At 43.7% G+C, this 22,481-nt stretch overlaps 1 protein-coding gene across 5 annotated transcripts in view; it reads right to left on the bottom strand.

The window, feature by feature from the left end:
- Positions 1-22,481, bottom strand: part of SHROOM3 (shroom family member 3) — an 82,800-nt gene that overhangs the window by 42,124 nt on the left and 18,195 nt on the right. For 2 of the 5 annotated variants that reach the window (XM_042811861.1, XM_042811862.1), the window contains exon 1: positions 1,464-1,589. The exons of 2 other annotated variants lie outside the window; for them this stretch is intronic. In XM_042811861.1, the coding sequence (XP_042667795.1) occupies positions 1,464-1,489 (26 nt within the window). In that variant the 5' untranslated portion in view covers positions 1,490-1,589. Of the gene's footprint in view, positions 1-1,463; positions 1,590-1,786; positions 1,855-22,481 lie in introns of those variants that run through there. One more of the 5 variants, XM_042811863.1, reaches the window with a different exon arrangement.

Below are 22,481 nucleotides of genomic sequence, written 5' to 3'. Positions count from 1 at the left end.
GGACTATTAGGTAACCGAGGAAGGGGCAGACCAGTGGCGATTGCCACTGTCAAAAGGAAGGGATGGTGCTATCCTGGAGGTGAGGCTGTCAAATAGGAAGGCTGAGATAGTGGGAGTCTGTGACATCCTGCTTTTGGAGCAGTGTGAGGCCTGACCTAAGGCTGGTACAAGAACTACAAAACACTGTCATTGTGTCTGCCCTGGTTTACAGGAGTTTGGCCGAGCTCCAGGTTATTGTTTATTTGCAGCAATATGCTTTAACCCGGCTGTGCAGTGTGCTTGTACGCCTGCTCATATAAAGGTAGGCTTTGTGTGGGGAGGCTCAAGATGCCTAACTGCAGTCTTACAGGAATCTGGAGCACAAATAAGCTTCCACTTGGAGACTTTCATGAATAAGCATTTGTAATGGGCAATTAGCACTTAATTTCAAATGTCTGACCTGTCACAGATTTGGGGCTAGGTCTGTAGCCAGCAGAAATTGTCTTCATTCCATTTCCATGTTGCTAACAGGTTTCCTTCCCAGTGTCTCGAGTACTGATAGCAGAGGGAGTGCTGCAACTCACTCCACCACTTGCTGGGCAGAAGAAGGCAAAACACGACTGAGGGTTGGAGCTACAATACTCATGGCTGAGCGAGTGCTGTTGGTGTCACTGCGTGGGCAGGGTGATCTGAGTGGACAGGAAAAAGGAGGCTGGGTGTAGGCAGGGGAACATGCAGACAGCACTCTTAAAAAGGAATTATTACAGCAGGGAATGAGAAAGAGGGACCTTTTGATCTCTGGGCAGGAGAAACAGAGGAGAAAATTGGAGTGAAGGCAAATGGGCAGAGGAGGTCTGTGGGTCACATTCCTCCCAAGTGCAGAAAGAAAGATGTTTGCTGGTAATGTTACCCATTTTAAAGATCACTCCAAGCGAGTGATTAAACATCTCTGTCTCTCATTGCAAGGCATGCACCAGCCGAGCTAATTCCAAGAGCACTACTTACAGAAACATGCAACAGCTGCACAAAGTATGCAAGCAGGAAATCTGCTGCTAGGATGCCTCACCATTTTCTCTGGAAAAAGTGATCAATGGGGCTCTGCGGCCCCATGGAGACAGCCAAGTGCCATGGTTCTAGCAGTGTGCACACAACTGAAGAAAAATGCAAGTAAAGAGCAAAGCCCAGCAAAGCACACTCTGACCCTACAACCCCTCCCTTGCCCCGAAAAGGCTCCACAAATCCCACATGAGAGTGTGAAGCAGACAGCCCTTTGTCAGCCCCAGACCTTTCAGTCCCCCTCCTGCCCAGCCCTGCACTCACACTGCCCTTGGCCACCACTGGCTCTACTGGCTTCAGCTCGATTACACAGCCCAGGGGCTGCACTCAGAGCCTTCACAAGCCACACTAAGCTGGGTGAGAGAGAAATGCACTGGTCGATCCCAAGCAGGTGGCTGCTATTGCATTGCAACATATCCAGCACCTACCAGATCATTTTTCCAGGAATGCCCATGAGTTCTTCACAGTTACCCTGGACTTTTTAGAGGCAGAAATCTGTATTTTGCAGAGGGAAGACATGAGATGCGCCCTTCACTTGAGTATGCCAGAACAGGGAAAGGATTCCATTCTCTAAGCACTTTTCATAAAAGAGAGGTACTGGTTTCACCTCACCTCCCATTAAGTGATCATAAAATGCCACACACATAGCCTTATTTCAGTTCATAAGTAACTTATTTTGTCCTAGCTTAAAATGATTCCTTCCATCTGTAAAAATTATTTCCCCTAGAAAACCTGGCATGATGTTGCCTACCTGGGCACAGCCTCCATCTGTGATGACTTGGAGCAGGAGACATCAAAAACCACTTTTTTCCAGAAGGAGGCACGACTACTTGCTACCACCTCTCCAACACAGTTTTTCTCTATGTGTGTCACCTGTTTAGCCTATGCGGTGCATGTTACCTATTCAGGTTCACTTCATTAGGCGCCAGATGGGCTCACAATAATTTCCTTCATAAAATGATTCCAAACGGTTTTATTGAGATTTGAAAGAGTTTAAGCGTACTTTGCATCCTGGCCAACAACTCTGAGAGATACCAAGTGGTAAACAGCTTCCCAGAAGTTACCAGATAAATGAAGCAAAGTCCTTTTCGGGGATGTAATCATAAAAGCTCATGTACATTTGTCCCCCTGTGATTAAACAAAAAAAAACCAAACAAACAAAAAAACAAAACAAAACAAAACCACCAATAGCATAAGCATTATGTGCTTATGATAGCACCAGCTATTCACCCTGAGTCAGATGACAGGCAGCCAGGCCAAGTGGGAATTAACTACAGGTGATCACAGCGAGTTCATAGTGCTGACAAAAGGAAACTTTCAATACAACTTGCAGCCATATCGCCCTGGAACAATGATCACTTGTAGCTTTCCTTCCAGATAAAATGGGTGCGGGTCAAGCCTACATCCATGCTGGTGAGCAGAGCTCTGAGTGATGACAGCCCCATCCAGGAGGTGCCCAGTGCCCAGAGCTCACCTTGTGTCCCTCCAGTATCAGTGATGCCATTTCAATTTTGTGTCATATGACAGTTCTTTCTAAAACGCATGGACCATACTCTTGCCAACCTGTACACAATCCTCCATTATCTCTGGATAATGCACCACAGAGCAGTGGTGGTGTCCTAGCTAGGATTCCTCATTAGCCTTACAAGGCAGAAGCCATTCTGTTTATATAAAGCTACGTTCACACCTTTTTGTATGACATTTGATCCTTCTTCCAAGCATCAGCTTGGAAAACTGTACTTTTGCTTTTGTGTAATTCAACAGAGAAGTGACTTTCCACCACTCATTTGGAGCAGCCCTGGGTGACACGCTGTCCCGTGCATGCTCAACCTCTGTGTTGCAGAGCAGTCTGTTATGGACCAGTGTGACAACTGCCTTGCACAGCGAGCAGGGCCGCACTTCTGACAGAGCTAGGCTCAAACTCAACTACTTCTGTACCTTCATTCAGCAGGAACCAGGCTGAATGCGAGCCCTCCAGTGCTTATTCTGAAAAAATATCTTTCCATACAAATGAGAAAATAGGGTATAGCAAAGTGTTATTTCCTTATCAGATGATTCTGGTGCCATTAGTATCAAATGATGCATTTTGCAAAGTGAAAGAGTCAGGGGGAAGACTCAAATGGTTGTTCTCAACATTTTTTGCACAGTTCTGGTTTCCTGTTTGTTGTCTGCTTCTGAAGTCAGTTTAATCCTATTTAAGCACATGTGTGAAGGTTATGAAAGCTCCCTCTCAACAAACTGTAGTCACTGGTATAGTGGATTTCCCCCTGTCCCATTTACGTTTTCACAACCTTTGGTAAGTTCTGTGCTTTGGTTTAAAGGAAAAAAAATGAAATTACAGCTGGACCCTCCAGCTCTCGGATGGTTTTCCCATGTGTTTCTCCAAGCTATTTCAAGGTGAATTAGAAGCTAAGCAAAATACAGCGGAGACACGTAAAAGTAACAACAATCACAGGGAAGACCTCGCCCGCCTCCATGCCTCTTCTCACCCAGTAACAGCGCGAATCAGATCAGAAGCTGGCAGGCAATTTTGCTTCAGCTCTCACATCACAGCCAACAGCCAATGCATGCACTGCTGTCTTCAGCCCTGGAACCTGTCAGCTGGGTCTGGAGCAGCGATGGATAACCTAAGAAAAAATATGCGTACGCACCACCTTGACATGCATTTGCTGTGTTTGTCTTTGGCAGCAGATGAAGACACCCAAGGACTGCATTTGCACCATTCTTGCAAATAATTGTTGGGAACCAGTTGCAAGAGGCAGTGCAACCGAAGCTCTGGCTGGTAAGGGGAGAGTCAAACTATGACCACGATGATTTAAGATTCATGTTCAGAAATCCACTTCACATGCCATCAACTCCTTCACTGTCACCAACTGCTCTGAAGTAAAATCTAGCATTTTGGCCAGCTGACCACACAACATTAGCTATGTAACTTGTCAAATACAGACATGGAGCTTTTATGAGGGTCGTGGAAGCTTTCAAGCCGCTAGCTGCTTCAGTTCATGTTCCTGATGGATCTTGGTAACAGAGATGGAAGAATAAACATAGCAAGTTCCCTCATGCTCAGGCCAGAGTGTATTAGCAGGACCAATGCGTATACGAGATAAGTGGGTACAACAGCCCCACATCCACCAAGCATTCAAGCACATTTTTCAAACTAATGCCATGAATAACCCCAAGTATCACCTTCCCCTTCGCTATATATTTCACCAGAGATGACAGAAATAACTGCTCTGGGGAGACAAAGGACTCAGCCATTTGTTTGATTTGTTTTTTTTTTTTCTTTGAATTTTTTTTTCACCCATAAAAAAAAAAACCCTTTAAACCCCCAGATAAAAAGCAAAAAAAAAAAAAAAAAAGAGAAACTAGTATTAAGAGATTTAAGAGGTTTAAAGTTTAATAACAAATTGAAAAAAAAATGCTACCTTAAGAAACCCCAGGTGTCACAGAAGATGTGAAATCCTACCGCATTTCTAGGATGCTGAATTCACCCTGCTGTTCCTGGGCCCTGTAACTCAGCAAGATCCAGCAACAGGAGGCAGGGCTGCCTGGTGCCAGGTACTGTTACGTGCTCCAAGGGAGATGAGAAAACTTCCTTCTTCCCATTGCAATAAAACAGAAATGCCTCCTGTGAGGCAGGTGATAATACTGGGAGTGCAGTGGCATCGCAATGGCCATAAGCTCTGGAGCCTTGTGCTCCCCCTCCTCCCATGTTCCCTGTCTGCCTGTCCTCATGTTTCTGGCAACACAAGCTGCTGGATGAAGAGCTGGACTCCAGCTGCTTCATAGAAATGGGGAAAAAAAGTCTGTATTTACAGGAAGAAAGGACAATGCCCCCAAAAAGAAACAGTCTCATGCTTGCAATTTATGTCACTGACTTTCTAGGCAGTGCAGATGCCAGGCTACAGTAAATGAGGATCAGTCTGTGCATTTGCTTGGGCTGCTAGTGTGAAACACAAAACCTGTGTCACATTTGCTGGTGGAGGAAGGGAAAGCGTGGGATGGGTAGAGGTAATTAGTTTCTGAAATAAGGCATGGATTGCATTTAAAAGGGACAGTTTCCTTTAAGGAGCTGTTCTCAGCATTGACCTATCCACACACCATGAAGAGCAAGAGCCAGCAGGGGCTGCCGCCAGGGGCAATGATCAGAAAATAGCAAAAGAAGCTCTTCGAGAGAGTTTCAGGTTTTGCAAAAGAATCACCTTTGGACTCTGCAAACCTGATCCAAAAGCCATTCAATGCCAGGATAAGATAGCTAAGAAAGTAACTAAGGAAGTGAAGAAGTACAAACTCTGCAGCATTGAAAAAAGTCCTTATTGAATTTTTTTACGGACACTGCTCTCAAATAAAAACAGTGAAAAATTAGTTTAAGATTGAAATTAATTGACTGCAAGAGGTTTGTACGGAAGTTTGCTGTTATCTGAAGAGGAATTTAGGAAGAAATTGTATTTTCATATATACTGGCTCAGGAAAGATAATTCTTAATGTTCTGATCCACCATCCTGTCCTCAGCACCAGAGCTTTCTAGATTTCATCCTCAACCTTTTAGTTTTTTAGATCGTAGTGCAGCAGTGACTACGAGCACTACTCCGCGTAGAGGAGATACTACTGAGACATGAACAACGACAAATATGATAGCATAAAGAAGAAAGAGAGGAAAGCTTCCTAAACATATCCAGGAAAGGAAAAGTGGAGAAACAGATGTGTAGCTAACTTTTTCTCAAGCTTCATGGAGAGGTGAAAGGAAGGCAGCCAGGATGGTAGCTTTCTCTTGCTGTGAAAATCTCTCCTTTAGAGTTACTGACAAGCAGATTTAGGGAAAAGAAGAGGCAAAAAGGACGTTTGTATGCCAAAGAATAAAAAGAGGCTGCTTTTAAAGACCTAATTAACAGACTCTGTCCTAAGTTGCTTCAGCTTAGCTGCAACACAAAAGTCTGACAGAGATCTATGACTTTCTAGGCAGTGCAGGGACCACAGCAACCTGCCTAAGAGAGGAAGGCCCCACAAAGAAAAGGCATCCCTCCAAGAGTCCACCCTTCCAAATGCATGGGGCTGGGAAGGGGAGGACACCGCAGCTGAAGCCTGTTTTCCTGCTCACTAATAAATTTAGTTTACAGAACCTTTTGTGGGTCCCTATTAAGGTTGTTTGTTGATTAAAGAAGCAAACAGCAAACTTAGCCTTAATTTATGCTTCTTTTAACATTTCGAGTGTGAGGAGGATGCTTTTTGTAGGAGTTAATGAGGCAGAATAGGTTCTTTATGGGGAAGATATTTTCTCACCAAATTAAAACCTGTATTGAAAATAAAATAATGGGATGAAGGTGGCTTTTCTTTCAGAAGTAAATAAAATCTCAGACTAGGAAACTTCTCACGCACTTGGAACTGTCCTTATCGGAGAGATCTGAGAACAGCAGGTTCACAAGATGTTCTCTCTCTCTTTTAATTTTGCCTTCCTCCTTTCAGCAAGACAGTAATAAAGCACTGTTTGCTGAAAACATGCAAACAGCTCTAGTGGGGGGGAGGGGGAACAGAGCGCTGGAAGCTGAGCAAATGGGAAAACCTCTACTTTCCTTTTGCTACAGCAGAGCCGTGAATGCCCATGAAAATCCCCATTGTAACCATTGGGGTACCCAGGCAGGCAGAGAAACGGGCCACACCACACACCTGTGCAAATCTTACAGCAGCTCCTAGGAGAATCTCAAGTACGAGATCATTTTCTACATTAAAGTCTCCCTGCTGCCTCAAGTCTGTGGCATTCTGCCTGTTTGCTGTAGTAGGAAAGCAAAACAAAGTATCTGCATGTATGGTACAGAAAGTGAACGTATGACAACAGCAGTCAGCACAGGTTGTTACGAATTAGGTATGAACAGAACAATGTCTTTATGGAATGGGACAAGATAGCATCAAACCCTAGTTCCTCTCAGCACTAGCAAAGAAAGCCTTCCTTTTATTCCAGGCTACAAGTGCACTTGAGAGTGATAACCTTGTTTGTCTTCACCGGAAAGGTTGCATAAATGCAGGTCTCACAGACATAAAAACTTGCTGGTGCACTCCGTGCTGTGTATGGTGCTGTACACACAATTGCTCTCTTCAGCTATTCTGTTCTTCAATGAAATGACAATATGCTTTCTACAAAGAAAACCAGCTTTCGGCTCATTTATTTCCAGAAGCCACTTGTATTTTTTTTTTCTTTCCTGGGCCATCTCTACTTTACAGGTGAGAAAGCACGTAAGTCTGCTCTGGAGAACAGAGACAGTTATTTTCCCATCCAGCCTTTTATTATCTGCAGAAGGGACAGCCCTAAGCAGCCTACAGTTTCCTTGGGATTGCAGGAGCTTTGCAGCAATGGCAAGAATCCTTAACCTCTCTCTCCTGCAGATAAGGCTGGTGCACCTGTAGCTTGCAGAGAGCTGTGGAAACGCCTGACGCAATCAAGCAACAACCCACCTCAAATTTCAAAGCCGTTGTAGCCACCCAGCCCTGTTCAGGAGGGTATGAATGGGGCTGTTTTCATATCTCCCATGCAAATGTCTGTTAGCACAACAATGTTATCCGTTGTTATCCACAAACAGTAGGATTTTATCTGGAGCTCAGTCTTGGTTCCTGACCACGGAAAATGTATACAAAGTATAGCTGGAGAAACTTGAGCCAATAGACTGCCACTCCCCATGAAACCACATACTGCAGGAATGAGAAAGAGAACTCCACAGGCATCAAGAAGTCAACAGCCAGGGAAATTCCACCGTTTGGAAATGGCTGAGGAAGATCAGCTCCTGCAAATCCAAACGCTGTACACTGCTGACCTGCAGAGCAAGGGAGTGACAGGGAGAGGAATCAGACAGAGAAATGAGTAACAGAGCTGAAATAAATAAATAAGTCACTGACAAAACAGCTGCCTGGAATGAGCTATGTGAGATGACAGCATCTCAAACACCCAGCAGAAAGATTTGCAAGCCGTGCAAATATGGAAAGTGGCAATGTGAGAGACATGCTGGTGAAGGAAAGATACTCTAAGGGCTGATGTCACATAAGCTGGCTGGATGACCGCATTTCCAACAGGTCGCAGTTTGGAGGGGCAGGAGATTAAGCTTCTCCATCTGATCTCCTCTTGCTCACTGTACACACAAACACGAAGTGAAGTCTGTAGTTCTCCAGTACACTAAGAATCACCTGGACACGTTTCCAGGGCTGTCTTTCTGGAAATGATCATCTAAGTCAAGATCTCTCAGGGGTACTGGACACAAGAACTAATCCAAAGCTGCTGAAATGAATGAAAGATGTTATACTCGTATGTATAGTTCCCCTCAGTTATGTTCCAAGACAGATCAACAGCATGGGATCCTTCAATGGGATCTCCCATGGATCTCCTGCCACTGACTACAGCATTTACAGCTTCCTTGCTAATTAAAAGATATGAACTAGACTCAAAATCATAGTGCGTGCACCAGGATATGCTCATTTCTCCTCTCTCTCTGGTGAGGCTGGAATGGGAAAATCCTGTGCTGACCTTGCTGGCTAAAGTTCCAGCTGTCACGAGGCAGAGGACTGTGGCACATCATCACTGCAGACACAAACTGCAACAATCGTACTTTGCCATGGGGCAGTGAATGGTGGGGCCACAGGCTTGTAAACCCATTTCTGCTTGTCAGACACAGGTTGTTTGACCTTGACATGGCAATGCAACTGGTGAAAAATTTACAACAGATACTGGTTGTCTGTTGTGGGGTTTTTTGTTTTTGTTTTTTGTTTTTGTTTTTTTTTTTTCCAATGAAACGTCTGCAGGAAACATCTACTGACACGTGAAAGATTAAAGATAAATGGAATAGTTTTTGGTTTTCTTTGGAATTAGATCAGAACCCTCCAGATCTCCCTAAGCTGAATATTTTTGTTTGTGTACTGAATTCTCTAATTATTTAACTCCTCCATTCACTTATTTTAAACAACCCTCCTGCTGCCAGTTCCTCCACTGCAGGTCCTGCTCTTTTCCATTTCTCTGTTCTGTGGTGCTTCTAACCTCTTGTCTTCAAGAAAGCATATAGCAGTTAAAAGCAACTGGATTTTTAATTTTTGGAATTGAAATGTAACATACTGTAATCAGTGCACAAGCTGAAGTAGCATTAACTCTTTCCTAACTGGATTAGTTCTTCAAAGAAATCAGAATTTACTAATCCCTGACATGCAAAAGACACACAGAAAGGTGACTGCACCAGCTCCAAGTTGCCACACTTCTGCTTCTAAGATAGCTGCAGTTTAACTTCTACCTACACGTCCTCCTGTCTCTCGTGAAATGACCATACCAGTTTTAAACTACATCTTAAAAAGCACCCTCAGCACCTGAAAGGAGAATGTAAACATATTGCTGCAGAAGGAGAGAGGCTGTTGTTTTAGACAGCAAGCAGCTGCTATTTACATGAGAAACTGTTGTGCTGGAGGCCTCCAGTCCCGCACTCCACCTTCAGTAAATACATGGTGTTTGTACAGTGCTTCTGATAAACTTAATAGGCCAATGGATGTCACTGTTGCTCTGCATAAAACCAAAATGGGAAAGCAAAAAAGATAATTAAAAGGGCTCACAAGAGAAATTTACGGTTGAAACCCTCCAACCTGGTGTGCTGGTTAGGCTTAGCAGCTTCTTCAGGAGCTTCAGAAGGACACATCTAACGTATGATATTGTTAACTGCAGAGATAAGGTCAGGCTAATAGCTGTGTGTAAAAAAGGAAGGCTAACAAAGATGCAGAATGGAAATCAGATACATCCGTGTGCGGACAGATAGGGCTTGCATAGCAGGCAGGCTGTAATTTCTGCTATAGTCCACATGCTTCCATTCTTGAGAACTGCAGCTAAGTGAGTGGAAACACTGAGAAATCGTCCCAAAGGCTGAAAATCAGGTTAGCTTATTTATCCATATTCTGTATTTTGAAAGCTACAATACATACTCCCTTGTAATATTTGTATGGTTGGAAAAGCAAACTTCACAATAGCTTTAGGATTAAATACCAGATATACGGTCACACTTCCCTAAACACCAGCAACTCAGGCGGTTGCAATTGTAAGGGGTCCTGCATGATTTCAGCTGCACAAAATCTGGGACTTGGTCATCTGGGCTCCAAGCAGCTGTTCAGTTGCTTTGAAAAATTTCACAGCTGAATGACTCTTGTCTTCAAGGCTTATCTAAAGCTGGATTTTTCCAAGCAGTCACTAGCATCATGGTTCCTCCCAGTTCCTCCCATTTTAGCTCTTCATTTGTAGCCTCTCAAGAAACCTCAGCAGCAGGAAGCATTATTGATTAGTTTACTGGGGAGGGAGGCTTCACACTTGTGCAGCGTGATGCTAGGAGAAACTAGGTCACCGAGAGGCTATTTTGGTGATTGCCAGAAATGCAGCTGCCCCATTTCTAGGTCAGTGGTCACTTTTACTTTATCAGCTTGATGAAGGTTTAAGGAACAACTGGGAGTTCTTGCTTGCATTCCCACATGCAAGTCAGTAGCCTAACACTTAATGAGGCAGCTCTCAGTTGATTCTCACTGCTTAAATGTGGGGTAATCTACACTGAATTACTGGCAAAACTCAGAGAAAGCTGTGGAGAAGGGCAGAGCCACCTGAGCACAGAATAAAACATGTCCCATCCTCATGCATTTGCTACTGTAATATCTTCAGAAGAAAGCAGCCTCTTGGGACCACCCCTCTGAGTCCTGTGCCTGGCCAAACTTTTGAAGCTTTAACCTATCTAATACAGCTGTGAGTGCTCTCCCCACAGTTCTGTGTTGTTTTTTGTTGTTGTTGTTGTTGTTGTTTTGTTTTTTGAGAGAAATTGTAGCATTTCTGAATTGCATCATAACCACTCTGGGCTCAGCTTTCTATTTATTATACACACCACGTCATGCCTGCAAGAACATGTTCCAGATTTAACATGTCCTCTTGGTTTGTTCTGTCCAAGAGTCGTTCTACTTTATGTGTTCGTGCTGCTGCCCTCACTCACTCCCTTCCCACTGAACACACTGAGAGGCACCTAACTTAAGACCAAGAGAGGAACGCTGACTTATCACTTTGTAATCTGCAGTTAAGCACAGCTTGCACAACTCTGAGGTAAGCATGTGATGATGAGCACCCCACTGCTCCTGTAGCACTTGGCTGGATCCCAGTTCCCTGACCACCAGGCACACGGTTGCCATGAAGTCACCCCAAAATAGACAGAAATTGTGAACGGTGTCTGAGAAAATGAAGAAAAAAGCAGTGAAAGATATCCCAAGTGTAGTTTCAGACCTAGATCCAAATCTGCCAAAATGTGGGGGCTGAATTCTCAGCTGCCCTTTTTGTACACGGACCCTGCCCATGTTGACAGGGGCTCAAGCCAACTGGAATTTGTTGAAGGAAAAACAGTATTTAAACAACAGTGAAGATGAGTGGCTGGGGCTTGCCTGAATTTAATAGGTCTGTGTGCCAAAAGGTACTTGCTAGCCCTCAAAAGTCTTTGAGAGGCTGTGTGGTAGGAAGAGCTTTTTTTCTCTCACACAGTTTCACAAGCAACCACAGTGCAATTCAATCAAACAGCAAAGGGAACCTCATCTAAAAATAATTTAGCATTGGGAAAGCAGTGTAGCTACTAACCACAGGTGAAAACCTCTAACCTAGCAACAGTAGATTCAGATCAGCATATTATCATTACCAGGTCTGCAGGCCAAGTATGCTCTTAAAATAGATCTGATGTGCCACTGACCAACAGTTCAGAAGCAGTGAATCACATATGCTGGTCTGCTCTCCAGCAATGAACCAGTCTAAGACATTTCCAAGATGCTGATGAAATTTGTTTGTCTGTTATCCTATGAGATTCCCTAGGAACGTCTTCTTGCTCTCTCTCAGAACAGGATGAACTCTTTTAACTCTCCCATGAATAGTAATCCTGTGGGTTGCATATTTATAATAAACAGGAACAAGTCATTGGGAATGTCTGTACTGTGCACTGCTGCAAGCTATTGTTTATGCACACTCTGAGGACACAGAGCCATTCTACAGAATGATGACTGCCTTCTCCACCCTATTGTTAGTCCTCTGTGAGGCATCTCACCAATTACTTCTTAAAACAAGAACTACATGTAAACTATTTATCATACATGTAAAGATACGCTTAAATTAACTATATATTTTTTTATGTTCAAAAACTCCAGACTTAAATTTTACATCTCTACTTTTCATTTTACAATTTAAGAAAGTTTTGCTTCTCCTCTATGAGCCATACAAGTTAATAGGTCTAAAAAGCTTCCCCTGGTGCTTATGAATGTACTGCCATGTATGTATTTCCTCATGATTACACACTGGAACATCATGGGCTTCATTACTGTTGAAATTATGGAGAGCAGCATTTGCTCAGCTGTCTCCACACCAATGGATCCCCTCCTGTGACAAGTGCCAGCTGCAACATGTGTATTATAAGGATTTATTCCTGCTCCTAGTTAGGTCTGCATTACTTTGTGAAGTCTGCTTTAGAGTCATAGAATCATAGAATGACTTGGGTTGGAAGGGATCTCAAAGATCATCCAGTTCCAACTCCCATGCTTTGGGTAGGGCTGCAGGTGCTACTTCAGGCTACCCAGGGCCCCATCCAGCATGGCCTTGAACACCTGCAGGGATGAAGTATCCACAACCTCTCTGGGCAGCCTATGCCAGCAGAAGGAGACTTTAGAGACTTTCTTCCCACCACTGCTGACCCAGATGGTGCAACAAGGTCTGGGTGCAAACGATTTCCTTCTGTTGCTTACAGGCATCCTTTGGAAGAGCTAGTTCCATGCTTCATGCAGGTGTGAACTATCATAGAATCATAAAATGGCATGGGTTGAAAAGGACCTCAAAGAGCGCCTACTTTCAACCCCAATCGTGGGCACGGCCATGAACCACTAGACCAGGCTGCCCAGAGCCACATCCAGCCTGGCCTTGAATGCCTCCAGGGATGGGGCATCCACAACCTCTCTGGACAGGCTGCTGCAGTGCATCACCACCCTCTGAATAAGAAACTTCTGCCTAATATCTAACCTAAATCTCCCCTGTCTCAGTTTAAAACCAATCCCCCTTACCCTATCACTATCAACCCATGTAAACAGTCATACCCCCTACTATTTATACGTTCCCTTCAAGTACTGGAAGGCCATAATGATGTCTCCCCGAGCCTTCTCCAAGCTAAACAAGCCCAGTTTCCTCAACCTTTCTTCATAGGAGAGGTGCTCCAGCTCTCTGATCATCTTAGTGGCCCTCCTCTGGACCTGTTCCAAGAGCTCTGCATCTTTCTTGTGCTGGGGGCCCCAGGCCTGGATGCAGTACTCCAGATGGAGCCTCACAAAAGCTGAGTAGAGGGGGACAATTACCTCCCTCCCCCTGCTGGCCAGCCCTTTTTTAATGCAGCCCAGAACACAGTTGACCTTCTGGGCTGCAAGTGCACACTGCTGGCTCATGTCCAGCTTCTTGTCCCCCAAGTCCTTCTCTGCAGGGCTTCTCAAGAAATTCTTCCCCTGCTCTATATAAATACCTGGGATTGCCCCAGCCCAAATGCAACACCATGCACTTGGCCTTGTTGAACCTCATTATGTTCACATGGGCCCACTTCTCCAGCCTGTCTAGGTCAAGTAGTATTGCATGGTTTACAGTGAGCACTTAACATTTCTGGGCCATTTTGTCTGCAGGTGTACTGGGATCTATGAGCTTGCCAAAGAAAACTGCCCAAGAAAAAAAACAAAGATGTGGCTAACACCTCACAGAAAGAGAAAATAAAGAAAAAAAAATGGCTAAGGCTCAGTTCAACGGAGAGAAAAAGTTTCCTTAAGCATCAGCCTGTCAGGAGCATATGCAGGTCTTGCCACCTTGTGCTGATTTTCTCAGATGCTTTGCAACTAGACATTCAGAATCCCCTTCCCCTCCCTCCCCCCAATCTGTTATTCAGTCCCATTGTCTGACAGCTCTGATAGAGGTAAAGCCCTCTGTTACGGCTGCCCTGGGAGCAACTCAGCATCACAACACCACACTGTGATGCCAGGATCTCAGATGCCCTGTGCTATCATGCAATTAAACTCTCATTTGCTTCCATCACTAAAAGAAATCGTGGTTTGTTTGCACTGGAACAGGCCAAGCAGAGGAATTCACGCTTAACACATAAAGTAAATAAAAATGAAATACTTGAATTTCTAAGTGGAAGAGAACGTCTCAATCTAGAGTTGGGAAAAACACCAAAAATCCTAGACTTCTAAATGAAAATACCTGCATCTCACTATGCCTAAGCTGCAGCTCATGATGATTTCCTCAGGACTACCACAGACACTACGTACATCTGGAAATTTACCACTTGTATTTTAAAGCTCAAACGCTTGAATCTCAAGAAAAGTAATGTACTTAAACAGGGTTGTCTAAACAGTTGAATGCCTTCCGGAATCACGCAGCAATTCAAGACTATATGACAATACAGCACTGAAAGTGTGTCCATTTAATATCAGCCATCAAAAATGAACCCGTGCCGTGAATCGACTCTCAAGAAGGAAAGCGCCCACCCCAAAAAATACCACACTGCAATCTGCAGTAAGAGGCTGGCTAGCAGGCAGCCCCATCGGAAAAGGAAGGTGCCTTGTCATTTTATAAGGTCAAGAGTGAATTACAAGCTACGTTGTTGCTATAAAGCAAGGCTGCTCTACACCTGGTATCACTACGTCCTAACTCCTGGCTGGAAACACTCTGCACCATCACATTCAATGCTGCATCTAGGAAAATGCTAAGCAGATAATTTCTAACACTGAATCCAGAAGACTGCAAAGACGACCTAGTCCTGCTCAGTCTTGAAAACAGACCTCCACAGTTTCTAGAATCTCAATAAACTACTGAACTACATACCCCTGAATAAACACACCACCAGAAAGAGAGCAAATATTGCACACTTCATATGACTGACCAAACACTGCAAACAAGTGAACACAGAACTTGTCTGAAAGACACATTGCCAGCCTGCAATTAACTCCCAATGTACTATGGTGCTACTCTGACCAACTTGTCACCATCTGTAATAATGTATTCAATATCATAACAGTGAGATTGCATATAGTCTTTGCAGGGACCGCACACAACGTAAAAGAAGAAGGCAAACTAGCAGTCGGCAGGGCCATTTACAGGTTGCTCTTAGTGAACTGCGGTAGGTGAGGACTGCATCACAGGAAAATACCATTTCCTAAGCACAGCCAGGTGTCTCAGAGTAACAGCTTTAGATGTGCTTATCTATATAGGAACAAGGAAACAATAAAAATAGATAAGAGGCAACTGTAAAAATCAGTGTCCCATCTCACCGTGTCCAGTCCCTCCCAAAATAAAAGACATAGAGACAAAAGTAGCAGAGCTGAAATACCTGCAATGGACACCAAAGGGAGCAAAAGTGATCAAGGAAGCTGAAGCACAGGGCCTGTCAGCAAGCGCTCTGCTAAAGAACTGGTGTGCCCGAGCTCGGCACAAAGCTCCAAGTCAACTGTACACGTTCAAGAGATCATCAAGCCTGCAGAGCTGGGGTACGCACCGTCGCGATGTAGTCCAGAAGGCCAGGATCTTCTTAAGAGCCTGCAGACTGGAGTGCATCATGAGGCTGCTCACAGTGAGGAAGATGAAATCTCCTCACCATCAGCACTGGAGGTTGTGATGACGAAGGCAAAGCTGCGCATAGGGAGGCAGACAATGGGCAGGAAAGGGGAAGGAGCCAGTCTTGCTCACCCTTTTAACAGCCAGTCACTAATGACAGAGCTCCAGTTGCTAGAAGCCAGACAGCCATAGCCTGTTGTATGCTTACACTGCAGTAATTGCTGGTGCTGCAGGCATCAAGATGACGAGACAAGAGTAAAAGAGAGCAAGGTGACTACAACAGGGAAGGAAAAGCAGAAGGGATGTAAGAGTGAAAAGTTCACTTGTTCATTACCCCTTAAAAAAGCACTGCTGTCCACAAGGCAGCAGTTCTCACATCTTTTCTAGTCAACCTGTGTGATCTCTGATACTCACAAGAGAGACTGGAAATGAACTTCACTGCTAGTTTCACAACCACACCTACAGATGCTCTCAACCCAGCCCTTCTATCAGGAACTAAAGGGTGTGATTGAGTAATAGCTTGATCTTTTTTGGCTCTGATGTTGCCTTCTCAGATGCTGCTTTTTCTCCTCCGAGAAACAAGCCTTCAAAAATCCTTTCCTGCCCTGCATGGAGCTGAGCAGTGTTGATCACTGGGGAAAAGCTGTTCTAACTCAAGACCTTGTTCCCCTTTTCTGTTGCTGCTTCTCATCTAACTGAAAGGAAAAAGAAGCTATAAGAGGCAGGGAGAGGGTATGATGAAATTAAGGGAAGTTCCCCATTCACAGCCCCTTCTCCCTCCCTTCCTCCCCCCACAAAAAAAAAACAAACCCAGAAACCACAAAGAATAAATGCAGAGAAAGGCAGGCAGGGAAATCCTTATGAGAAAAGGTCACTTTCCTGAATAATGTATGATAACCTTTCTATGCATATTTTGTACCATTCTATCAAACTAATCTTCTCATCAGGAACACTGGGAAACATTTATGAAAAAGATTTCATTCCTTATTACATTCTGAAGGGCGCTGGTTCAGTTAGGGCCATCATGTACCCATCCATAAAGAAAATGTTCCTACAAGATGGTATTTTCACCCACTGCTCCTGTTCCACAGTGTGAAGAAAGCAAGAATTATCATACAGATGGGCAAGCAGAAATACTGTGAAATTTATAGATACAACTTTGAAAAGCAGGTGCCTATATTCATGACCTGAGTTTCAAAAGTGCACATCAGTCTGCTGAACCCACTGACTTCAAGGAGTCCTGCTCAGGCATTCAAGACTTCTTAAAAAGAAGTAAAAGAAATATTGGAAGCTTGGCCTGTAGGTCTGGGCTGAGCAAGGAAATAGGGCTGAGCAAAAGGAAGGTACAAGCACATTACAGACTTTGCACAGGAGTTAGCTGCAATCTACCAATCTGTTGTGTTTGCTCCAGAGGGAGCACGCTCTACAGTGTTAGCAAGCCGATGTTTCCCAGTGAGCTGTGCCCTGCACTCTTGCTCTCATGCTATGCTGGGCATTTGCTGAATTTATGGCTATTTTCCCCTCCCTGTGCAAAGGTTATATAGTTATATCTTCTCACTGTATCAGTAACAGATCTGTCCACTCTGAGTCTAATTAATGATGTGCTGAAATCCAAAATGGTTTCTTTAAAAAGTGCACAAACAGCATGGCAGTGCACTCCTTTGATCTTCGGCTCATTCACGGAGCTTCCTGCCCTGCTCCCTCCCCATCACTTCTGACAGTGAACTCTTCTGGGCATCCAGTGAACAGGCCACCATAAAACAGGAGGATCAGAAGCAAGGAGGTACCAATAATCCCACTCCACAGACAATATATCCACTCAACATCTCTAATTACAGACAGCATGGCAGATTTGCAAGCCTAGTGCCGGAGACAGGAATGTTTTTAATTACATTTGGTCACTAAGCTGTCAAGTAGGCAGTTGCTGTGTCAAATTATCCAGATATGGTTCCTCCCCTTCATCAAATGTATCTCTGATGCTGCTAAAGCTGAATGCTGCTACACCCTGGATTAAAGACCATTGTGGATGCCGGCCATGACCTTGCTAATACTGCACAACAAGATGGTTCACTGGGGAATAAAATGGGAATAAACCGTGCTCTCATTCTTGCTCCATGGTCAGAATTTGCAGACTCCCATAAAACATGGGTGGAGAAGTAGGATCTGTGTCTGTCACTGGCTTCAGTTCAGGCTAAATGGGCAGGATGATGCCAACACGGGGCATCAGTGCAACCCAGAAGTTGTGTTTATCTTCTCAACCTCAATTATTCTACAGACACAAGCAGGCTCTGATTCAAACACTTCTCACAGTAAGAAGAACCTATGATCTATCACAAATGCTGCAATATCTCCTTTTTTAAAGTGTCTCCTACCCAGGCAAATTAATTGGTGAACACTGTTATCGCTATTTTTCACCTGGCTGAAACTGTCCTATTGTTAATGGATAAAGTACAAATTATTACAAGTAACAACAGCATTCACGATATGTGATCAAACAGAAGAGACAAACTGTCTAGAAACTGTGGCCAGCTATGAAATTACAGCTGCATCAGTTAAAGCATTTCCAACCACCCCCCTTTACTTTAATCCTAAAGCAAAAGCATTCTCAATACAGATTGAGCCAGCTGGGATCTTAGGTCCTTAGCTTCTTCCAGATGGGCCTTAAGTCCCTCAGAAATGCTTTTCATCTTGATGACCGTGTTTTAACATTCACAGCAGCTCCTGCAGAAACAGCTCATCTTGGAGCACCAAAGATACCGCCTCCATGGCTTGATAACCAGATTTAGAAGGAAACTCAAATTACACGACATGAAATTTGATAACCTCCATTTTTCTTTAAAAAATGGTGTGTCTTGACTTTACCTCTATATGACATACCTCTAACACAACTTCTCCTTCACTTATCCTACCAGCAAAGTAATTTACTCTCATGCCAGTACTTAGAAAGATTGTGTTTGTATTCTGGGGCAGTACAGAACAGGAACATGCTCTTTCTCACCAACTTTCTACACATTTTTAGCCTGACCATAGAAAAGGCTATCAGCCTCGGCTTTCAATTCCAATTCAGGAGTGTCCTTAGAGCCAGACATGTCTCTGAGTTCTGAGCACATGCTTCATTCGCAGCACGGTCTGAAGTCCACAATCACAAGACACATGCAGGCTCCAAGTAACAGAGGCTTACGTGCTTTCCTGAACGTGGATGGATGAGGTGCCGGTCTGATGAGAGGCTGAACTGCACATGAATCTGCTCAGCAAATGGAGTTCTGCAGCCTCACAAACCACAACTGGATTGAAAATCATCTCTTCTCTTCTAAAAGGAAATCAAATGTTTCCCAAGGGGCACAACAGTTCCCATCTAACAACCCACCATGGCACAGTGACATCTGATTTATTTGGAGGCAAAATTATTTCCAAAAGGTGGGCATCTCAGGATCAAGCATCTTATTACTTTCAGTGATCAAAGTCAGAATTTTCTTTGCTCATTAGACCTCATCTAAATATTTCTCCTGCAGAAGTATGGCACATTTTGTTAAAAACAGCAATAGTGATAGATTTCCACAAGCTTTTTCCCCTCTTGGAGCAGTTTGGCAATGAAATGTCAGGCTTCACAATACCACATCAAAGTTCATAGGCTACTGCAGTGTAAGACCCTGCTCAGCTTTCTTTAGTGGCTTTCTTCAGTCTGCTTATTACTATTCTGATTACCTGTCAGGGGCATTCTTTCTAATTTTTAAAACAAATCTTGGAGAAATGAAGGCAACATGGCATTCATCACTTCTAAGACAACCGAAGAAAGCACTTGTCCTCATGCTTATTCTGAACTGCATGCCTACGAGCTTTGCTCAAAACAGGACTGTGATTCCTTCTGCAACTATTCATACATAACTGAGGTGGTATTAAAAGCCTGTCTGTTAATTTGGCATAACACTGGCTGTGAGTTGTTTTCTGATGGCAAAGATGCTTCAGAATGACCTTTGACCATGCTGGCAGGAGCTAGTAATGTTCACAAAATACAAAGTCAATGTGTACAATTAGGGCCAGGCTGCTCAGTGATCCTGGTACAAAGTTTTCACACATTGCTAGGAGGAAATGAAGTTTCTAGCTAAAAAGGAATGTTTTGTATTGAGCAGAAAATTATTTTCATGAAGAAAGCCAGTGCCATCCAAAATTTATACTGAGATTGGAAAATGACAGCACACTGTCCTGTGAGGATTCTTATGTACTTACTGACAATATTCAGGTTCCTGGAGGAGCTGGCAGGTTTGGTTGGACAATTTATCTCCGGGCAAATAAACTGTGGTGAATGTGTGATGTAACACTCCAACACAAAATCCATCATTCAAAAGCCAGCAGGACAGTAAGTTACTAAAAATGGAAGTAGTTTGGCTTTTATTCTTCAGAATTCTTTTTCTATTTTTTTCCTTCCAAAAGAGTCAAGAGGACAGTTTCACTTGGTCGGTCAGAGATCCAGACATGGTTCAACACGGTCTCATATTTTGTTGCTGAGTTCTGGACTGCCAGCCAGATCCATCAATGCCACTACTGATTCATTCTCGGTTATAGGAATATAATGTTTACAAGAGCACAAATACATGAAAATGCAAGTTATCAGAGCCTCATCAGAAAAACAGCTCTACTCTAAGTCTGAGGATTTTCAGAACCAGGGGTTTGTTTCGGTTCCCATATTATAAGAAAGCCATTAAAGGAATGTGTGGGGTTTTTGAGAAGTTTGGACATCACAGAGTATTTCTAAAGTTCAAAACTTCAGTGATCACGATCTGAAGCTTTCACATTTTTACTGGAAGTGATGCTTGTCTTGTGAGCTGGGGTTATGAACAGAAATGTAGCAAGTTATCACTGAAGCCATCAGACCAGTGCTAGCAGATCTTTCTGCACAAGAAACATGATTAAAAACTATTTTAAAAAATGTCAGGAAATTATCTGGAGTGGCCTGGATCACTGGAATGCAGATCAAGGCCACACATCCAAAGTCTTATAATTCCACAGTGCTTACAATAGTAAGGGAAATACACATACTCTGCATACAGTTACTTCTCATTTACTCCATCATAAGTGAGAACAGAATCAGACTCCAAAGTAATTGCTTGAGAACTGTTAGTAAATTTCCTCGGTGAGACTCTATAAGACCTGAGCTACCCATCATGCATGCAGTATTTATTTTAATGGGATAAATAATAAAGGGCAAAGGAAAAAAAAAATCCCACACACTCAGTTCACAACATTCCAGAGTTATTTACCACTGGCTTTTTTTTTTCTCTGACATTTTATGTTGTTGTTTTTTTTTAATAGTTTTAAATACTGCTGGATTTATTAGTTTAGTCTCCAGCAAATAACCAAAGGTTTCTAGACGTGCAGCAAACACTCCATTACTATACCATATGCAGTTTGATAGCTGCTATGTATCCAAGACGTATGTAATCCAAGACCTGCGGCTGTATCTTTTTCCCTTTTCTTCATTCTTTTTCTTTTTTTTTTTTTCCTTTTTTTTTTTTTCTCCCCATCTGGTCATAGCTGGGGGAAGACAGGACAGCCAATCTCACAGCGTGCTGATTTGTTCTGCTGGTGTCTCAGCCTGAGTGTTAGACGAATCATTCAGCATACACTAAAAAACGAATCAAATCAATTCTACAGTGCAAAAGGTACAGGCAGCAACTTTCTGACACTTTTCAAGAATTGCTATTGCAGGAGAATTCTCATGCCCCATCACCCACCCTGAGTAACCTTCATAACAAAACAGGCTTGAATGCCTTCAGAAACGATTCAGGTCAGAGCAAATGTTGCACATGTTTTATCACCCGGGAAACTCAGAAACTTTCTAAGAATGAAGTTATGGGAGCAGGGCGAGCCAGGGAGCTGCAGCGTGCTGTCTCTTGCAGACAACAAGGCCTCAGTGTCAAAGCAACAAGACCAAGGGCAGAGAGAGCGGAGAAGAAAGCAGCCCTGAGAACCTGCAGGACACTAGTTACAAACAGGTGGCTTGAATACTAAAGAAAGAGACATGGAGAGAACAAGCAGCAAGACACAGGCATGAATAGAATATATTTCACAGGCTAGTATGAGGAATTTAAAGAATTAAGAAGGTTCTTTCTTGTTTCCCAGCCTAGCAGAAATGTTCAGGCTTTAATTATCACTCGTCTCATTTGTGGAACCTAAGTCCTCAAGAATTCCCTTCTGGGACACTCTGCAGCTTGACTTACCTGACACTTGGAAAGAATTTGATTTTGTACCCGGTGCCGCTACCAGCAAATAAGAGAAACCGCTGTCAGGGGTTTTAGCCTCCTTTGTTGATTTCGGTTTGCACAATTTGAGGACGTCAGGCAGATTGGAGTTAAACAAAAAACTCAAGAGTGCTTTTGCCCTAAATACCAGGGTGCTATGCTGTGACAGGAATGCTTGCAGTCACCTCTGTCCCTTCCTCCAGCACATGGCCTCCCTCTCCAAGGGCTTGATCCTGCCAGGCTATGAGCGCTGTTCCCCTGCCAGCAGTGGGTAATCCAGATCATTGCAATGGAACGACTTGCATTCTCAAAGCTGATCGTGATCTTAAAAGCTTTGCTGGATCAAACCAGAATATGTGCCTGTGCACGGGACTGAGCCACTGGGGAACCATTTATTTCAGCGAACCTCCCTATCAGCTCCGTTGATCACCTTGAAGGGTGCAGTGCATGCAAAAGCATTGCTGAAGTGATCTGCCTGTACTTTGCACTGCATTATAAACTCCAGATTGCAGGCAACATGCTCTTTCTGCTTGGGCAGCCCAACAAAAATCCCCAGTAAACAACACGTGGGGAGATTACAAGTGGAATAACTTCCAGACTCTAAAACAGGT

The sequence above is a fragment of the Centrocercus urophasianus genome, unplaced genomic scaffold (assembly GCF_019232065.1).
Source record: "Centrocercus urophasianus isolate 14NV4802_14NV808 unplaced genomic scaffold, USGS_Curo_1.0 seq_13, whole genome shotgun sequence".
NCBI classification, from domain to species: Eukaryota; Metazoa; Chordata; class Aves; order Galliformes; family Phasianidae; genus Centrocercus; species Centrocercus urophasianus.
Note: the sequence above shows the minus strand (reverse complement) of the source record. Positions and strands in the feature narration are given on the sequence as shown.